Source organism: Trachypithecus francoisi, unplaced genomic scaffold, assembly GCF_009764315.1.
Source record: "Trachypithecus francoisi isolate TF-2019V2 unplaced genomic scaffold, Tfra_2.0 Lachesis_group21, whole genome shotgun sequence".
Classification (NCBI taxonomy): domain Eukaryota; kingdom Metazoa; phylum Chordata; class Mammalia; order Primates; family Cercopithecidae; genus Trachypithecus; species Trachypithecus francoisi.
The window spans coordinates 38,086,605-38,092,604 of NW_022681467.1; the positions used below are offsets into that span (position 1 = coordinate 38,086,605).

General features: G+C 46.6%; 1 protein-coding gene across 1 annotated transcript in view; it reads right to left on the reverse strand.

Moving 5' to 3' along the window:
- LOC117068314 (receptor-type tyrosine-protein phosphatase T-like) overlaps positions 1-5,564 on the reverse strand; it is a 141,661-nt gene extending 136,097 nt beyond the window's left edge. The window contains exons 1-3 of the mRNA XM_033185380.1: positions 5,437-5,564; positions 5,288-5,346; positions 3,266-3,562 (exon numbers count right to left, since the gene is read on the reverse strand). Coding sequence (XP_033041271.1) covers positions 3,266-3,562; positions 5,288-5,346; positions 5,437-5,564 — 484 coding nt within the window. The remainder of the gene's footprint in view (positions 1-3,265; positions 3,563-5,287; positions 5,347-5,436) is intronic.
- Between the last annotated feature and the right edge of the window lie 436 nt (positions 5,565-6,000).

Below are 6,000 nucleotides of genomic sequence, written 5' to 3' on the forward strand. Positions count from 1 at the left end.
GATTTCTAGATGTGTGGACGTGTCTAGAGCTCTGAAGAGGTTTCCTAGGGGAGTTGGGCAGTTTCTCAGTTGCCAGGGCTAGATGCTCCTTTGTGAAGATTCCTTCTTTTTTCTCCCCTGTGATTCACCAAAAATGTAGTACCTTATAATATGCCGGTGTTAGTCCAATTTCTTTATATATCATCCCACTTAATGTGCACGAGAATCTATAAGATAGGTACTTTAATTATTCCTTTCCTGTTTGAGATGGAGTCTCGCTCTGTCACCCAGGCTGGAGTACAGTGGCGCGATCTCAGCTCACCGCAACCTCCACCTCCCGGGTTCAAGCGATTATCCCACCTCAGCCTCCTGAGTAGCTGGGACTACAGGTACATGCCATCACGTCCAGCTAATTTTTTGTACTTTTAGTAGAGATGGGGTTTCACCGTGTTAGCCAGGATGGTCTCAATCTCCTGACCTCGTGATCTGCCCGCCTCAGCCTCCCATAGTGCTGGGATTACAGGGTGAGCCACCATGCCTGGCCAACTAATTCCATTTTATAGATGAGGAAACCAAGTCACTAAGAGGTTAAACAACTTGTCCAGGCATGCTTGGCTCCAGAGTGTACATTGTCGAACAGTGAACAATTCTACATGCTGGAGGAAGGGGCTACATATTTCTGAAACAATGAAGTCAGATCTAGGGAAATCTTCCTAGAACTTGAAGTTTTACACAGTCTACTCCAAGGATGACCCCAAAGTCCAGTGTGTGGGGTCTGCAAAGAGGATGGCTATGAGGATGAACTGGAGGGGTATAAGGGAGGGATGGATCATGAAAGTAGACTGTGTAAAACTTCCAGCTCTAGGATGGGACATGGTGGAAGTGAGAATTAGGGGCAAGGTAAGAAGAGGCTGGCACTATTTCCCTTATCTTCTCATGAGATTTTGCAGCTGAGAATGTGAATCTGGGTTCTACTCAGGGTCATAACTCTGAGGTATTTAGAACTTGCTTACATGAAGCAAGAGTACTAGATCCTACTGGATCTCAGGAACACACAAAGAAAGAAAAAAAAAGAAAATGAAAAAAAGAAAACAAGTGCTAAACAGAATTGCCACAGTAGAGGCGCTGTCTTCAAGTTCTAAGGCTAATCTGAGTCAAGTTGGGTATTTTCTTTTTGCAACTGACAATGCCAGTGCTCTGGCTAGACCGTTCAGATCTCTGTATACCATTTTTGTGAACCTCTATCCTTTACCTGCACGTGCAGAGAAGCAAAAGTTACTGAAATTTTACCTCTGAATCTCTCCTCCCCATCCCAGACCCTAACAGTTGGCTGACAGCTTCCTTGCCTAACTTAGGACATCTGTGATGCATGGCCCACCCTAAACAGTTCCCTGAAGGCTCAGGTTGCAGCCAGTTTTTGCTGGACTTGGCCAAAAGTTGCACCTTGACTTTCTCCCCTCCCAGTCTGCCCTGGGAAAACTTTCTTAACCAGTCACTTGCACACGAATCTTCATCTGAGTCTGATTCTCGGGAACTATCTAAAGCCATACCACAAGGCAAGGGGCAGCCTGGCCTGGCTGGAGGGGAAACTGAAAGATGGTCATGGGGAAGTGTTTCTTAGGTAAGTCCTGGAACTGGCGAATTCTATGCTATCACTAAGGTAACTGCAGTGAACCTGGGAAGAAACATCCAAGTCAATCTGCGGCAATCAGGGAAAGCTTCCTGGAGGAAGTAACATTTGAGCAAAGACTTGAAAGGTCAATAGAGGTTTCCTTGCAAACATGAAGGAGAGGTCATTCCAAGCAAGAGAAATGGCATGGGTAAGGACAGAGAGGCAGGAAAAGTTCTGTGTTTTAGCAGTAGTGGCTCTGGGTTCTTGGAGTCTCAAGTTATGAGGAAGATAAACTGCAGGAAGCACACCCATTAGAAACTTGTGGGGTATGGAGGTGGGGTGGGTTGGGGACGGAGACATGGAGGCTCCCAGGCTGACTTTCAGGTCTCTATCTTGAGTTACTAGGTGCAGTTCATTGAGTTGAGGAACACAGGGAAAGTCAGTATCGAATTGGAGGTAAGTTCATTTTCAGATACCTTGAGTTTGAGATGACTGTCATCCAGCCAGGTGAATATTCAGTCCTGGGTGCATCCAATGTGTATGCTAAGCTTTTTATATGTATTTTCTGTTTTTAATTCTGACATAATTCAGCATTGTCTGACTTCCAAATTCAACATGTTTAAACAACGTGACCCATATTTTCTCTTTCTGGAGGCACCAGTGCAGTCAAACCTTGGGCAGAGAAGGTGGTTGATACAGTTTGGGTATCTGTGCCCTCCCAAATCTCACGCTGAATGTAATCTTCAATGCTGGAGGTGTGACTGGATCATGGAAGTGGATCCCTCATGGGTTGGTGCTGTCTTCATGCCAGTGAGTGAATTCCCCAGAGATCTGGTTGAGTGTGTGGCACCGCACCACCAATCTCTCTCTTGCGCCTGCTTTGGCCACGTGGTGTGCCTGCTTCTACTTCACCTTCCACCATGAATAAATGCTCCTCAGCCTCCCCCAAAGCCAAGCTATGTCAGTGCTATGTTTTCTGAACAGCCTGTAGAACTGTGAGCCAATTAAACCTCATTTCGTCATAAATTACCCAGTCTCAAATGTTGTTTTGTTTTGTTTTGTTTTGTTTTGTTTTGTTTGTAGAGACAGAATCTCACTCTATTGCCCAGGTTGGAGTGCAGTGGTGCGATCTTGGCTCACTGCAACCTCTGCCTCCTGGGTTCAAGCAATTCTCTGGCCTCAGCCTCCTGTGTAGCTGGGATTACAGGCACATGCCGCCATGCCTGGCTAATTGTTTTGTATTTTAGTAGAGATGGGGTTTCACCATGTTACCCAGGCTGGTCTCAAACTTCTGAGCTCAGGCAATCCACCCGCCCCGGCCTCCCAAAGTGCTGGGATTACAGGCATGAGCCACCGAACCTGGCCGCAGGTATTTCTTTATAGCAATGTAAGAATGGTCTAATACACTGGTATAAAGCAAGAAGAGGGATGGGGGTACAAAAGGGCCAAAGCTGAGTGCATGTCTATGGCAGAGCTGTCACTGTGATGGGAAAAGCACTCCCTGGAGGTGTGCAATGCCGTTTACATAGTCCTTCACTGAAGACCTTGGAAAAGAAAGGTATGTGTGAGGGAATTAAAAATGTAGGAAAAATAAAAGCCTCATAACTGACTGCCACAGCCTTGTGAACAGATTCAATATCCCCATTCCCATGTAAGCTCTCCTCCCTTGCTCACCGTCTTCCTCAGTCTGCACCACCAGCTCCTCGCTCTCCATTCGGCCCTCGGGGTTAGACAGCAGGAGTCGCAGCCGAATGGTCATGAAGGGGCGCAGGCCTCGCAGGGTGTAGTGGGAAGAGGTCTGGATGACCTCCTCGGCCTCGTACTGCTGCTGGTTGAACACGTACTGGTACTGCACGGTGAGGTTGTAGCTATGGCAGCGGGTCACCGCGTAGCCGAAGGGCTCCCACTGCAGGGTCAGCTGCCGGGCTCGGATGTCTACGATTTCCACATTCTGTGGGCCATGCACCGGATCTGCAAGACATGCAGGCAAGAAACAAGGGCTCTGAAGAGACCATTGGGAAGCTGGGGTGCATGTTCTGCTAAAACAGGGAACACAGTTTTTCTAAACATATCTCCACCATTCAATCACTGCCATCATGATTTCTGACACATGCAATATAATTTAGAGACATTTTTTCTTTAAATCAATCTCCCTTGTCTTATTTAAATACATGCAGCTAATAGAAAGTATAAATATATAAAAGGAAAATGTCATCAATAAATGTTAACCATAAAAATAAATGTGAAATTGTTAAATTCTTAAGGGTGCATCAGAATACCACTGAAAACCTTCTTGGTACCACAAACAGTACACTCTCCGCTTCTGGGACATGCTTATTTAGATGGCTGCTGAGAGCTGACCTGCCTCCTTATATGAATTCAGCCACAGCCTGTTCCCTTGGAGGTCAGCCTCTCCTCTTCAGCCAACAACATCCAGATGCACAAGCTGGAAACTGAGTCACAGCCTCAACCCGCAACACCCAGTTTATCCATGCAGTCATCGTGACCCATTAGCTCTGCTTTGGGATTTCCTCTCCTTTCCTTGACAACACAGTTCATCATCTCCTAACCTCCTACAACAGTCTTCTACCCGTCTTTGTCTCCTCTCTGCTTTCTTCCTAACTGGCCCCTCTGGGAACATCATTGGAAAAGCAAATCTGAGCATGCCTTCTCACCCTAATGCCGTCTCCCACTCCACACTTACTATTGATCTTGGTCTCAGATCACCATACATAACATTGTCCATGTCTAATTTTATTAGAAATATTCTGTTTATACTTTACGCACATTAGATATTTTTTCTTATATAAAACAGGTTATAACAAACAAGATGTTTTTCAAAAACTCTCACACGTAAAGCTTATTTTATGTTGAGGTTTAGGCATTTGTTTTTTGGGGTGGCTTGTTTTGTTTCTTTGAGATGGGAGTCTGACTCTGTCTCCTAGGCTGGTGTGCAGTGGCATGATCAGAGCTCATCCCAGCCTCAAACTCCTAGGCTCAAGCAATCATGATCCTCTAGACTCAGCCTCACACATAGGTGGGCCTACAGCATGCTTGGCTAAGTTTTTTATTTTTATCTTTTCAGATATGGGGTCTCTCTATGTTGCCCAGGCTGGTCTCAAACTCCTGGGCTCAATCGATCATCCTGCCTTGGCTTCCCAAAGTGATGGGATTGCAGGCATCATCCATCATGACTGGCTCCTGGCTCAGGCATTTGTCATCGTAGAAACATGACTTCGCATGTGATAGACACCCCCAGAAATTCTTGCGTCAGACTTTCTTATCTGGGAGGAGTTAGGCACAGGCTAGAGATTAAATCAGTACCTCTCCCCATACCTAAAAGACTTTGCCCAGTTATGTATCCTCTTTGGGTCCACTTTTTATTTCATTTGTAAAACGATGATAATAATAGTAGCTAACCTCATTGCAGGGGGAAGGGGAAATTAGATGAGATGTTTGTAAAGCAGTTAGAATTCAAACTTAATAAGCACTCTACGTATGATAACTGGGGTGTGTTGTTCATTTTGCAGTAATAGTAATAATATATATGTAATAGTAATAATAATAGTGTTCCGTATGCTGTGTCTACCTTGAATGCCTTGTGAGTGGCAGTGCTGGGAGCACCCTTATGCAAAATGATGGAGCAGGGTTCCATCATTGCTCCAGTCGCCTCAGAGCACTTAGGGATAAGGCTACCTCTGCACCAATGCAGCAATAAGAAAGAGGAGGTGCTATTGGTGCTAGTGGATCTGTCCCTATGGGGAAAATGTCCTGTAACTTGTGTCAGAGTCTAGTTGATCTGTCCCTTTGGGGAAAATGTCCTGTAACTCGTGTCAGAGTCTTACCAAGGAACACAGTTCACAGGAATGTCAGGGAACCTGGTGAGCCAGCACAGAGCTGCCCACGTGGCTGCAGGAGTGAGGGTGTTGAGGATAGTGGGCAGCCCTGGCCCCTGATCAACTGAGGAATTCATGGTCACTCTTACAGTCCAATTACTCATGCTCACAGGTCCTTTGTGCAAAGCAGAGCCAGCATCCCAAAATCAAACGGGTGAGGGCCTACTGTGGAACGGAAGGTGAAGTGTGGTCCCTGTAGCTGGGGATTATGATTGGGTGGGGTTGCGGCTGCTGGCTAAACACTTCGCAGTTGTACAGAGTGCAATGAGAGCAGATGTACAGGCACAGAGAGAGGAAGAAACGGCTTGCCTGGGAAGCCCCAAGTATCCCCACCAGCCTTGCCTATCTGGGGCCTGTCTACTTGTCCAGGTGCCAGAACTCTCCAGGCAGGGAGCCACTGCTCCTGTTCAGGGCCTCTTCAGTACTCCTCCCCTGGGTTTCCCTCCAAACTGATGCCAAGCCCCTATACAACACTCACCCGCATGGTGCTCTCACCTCCCTCCTGAGGCAGGG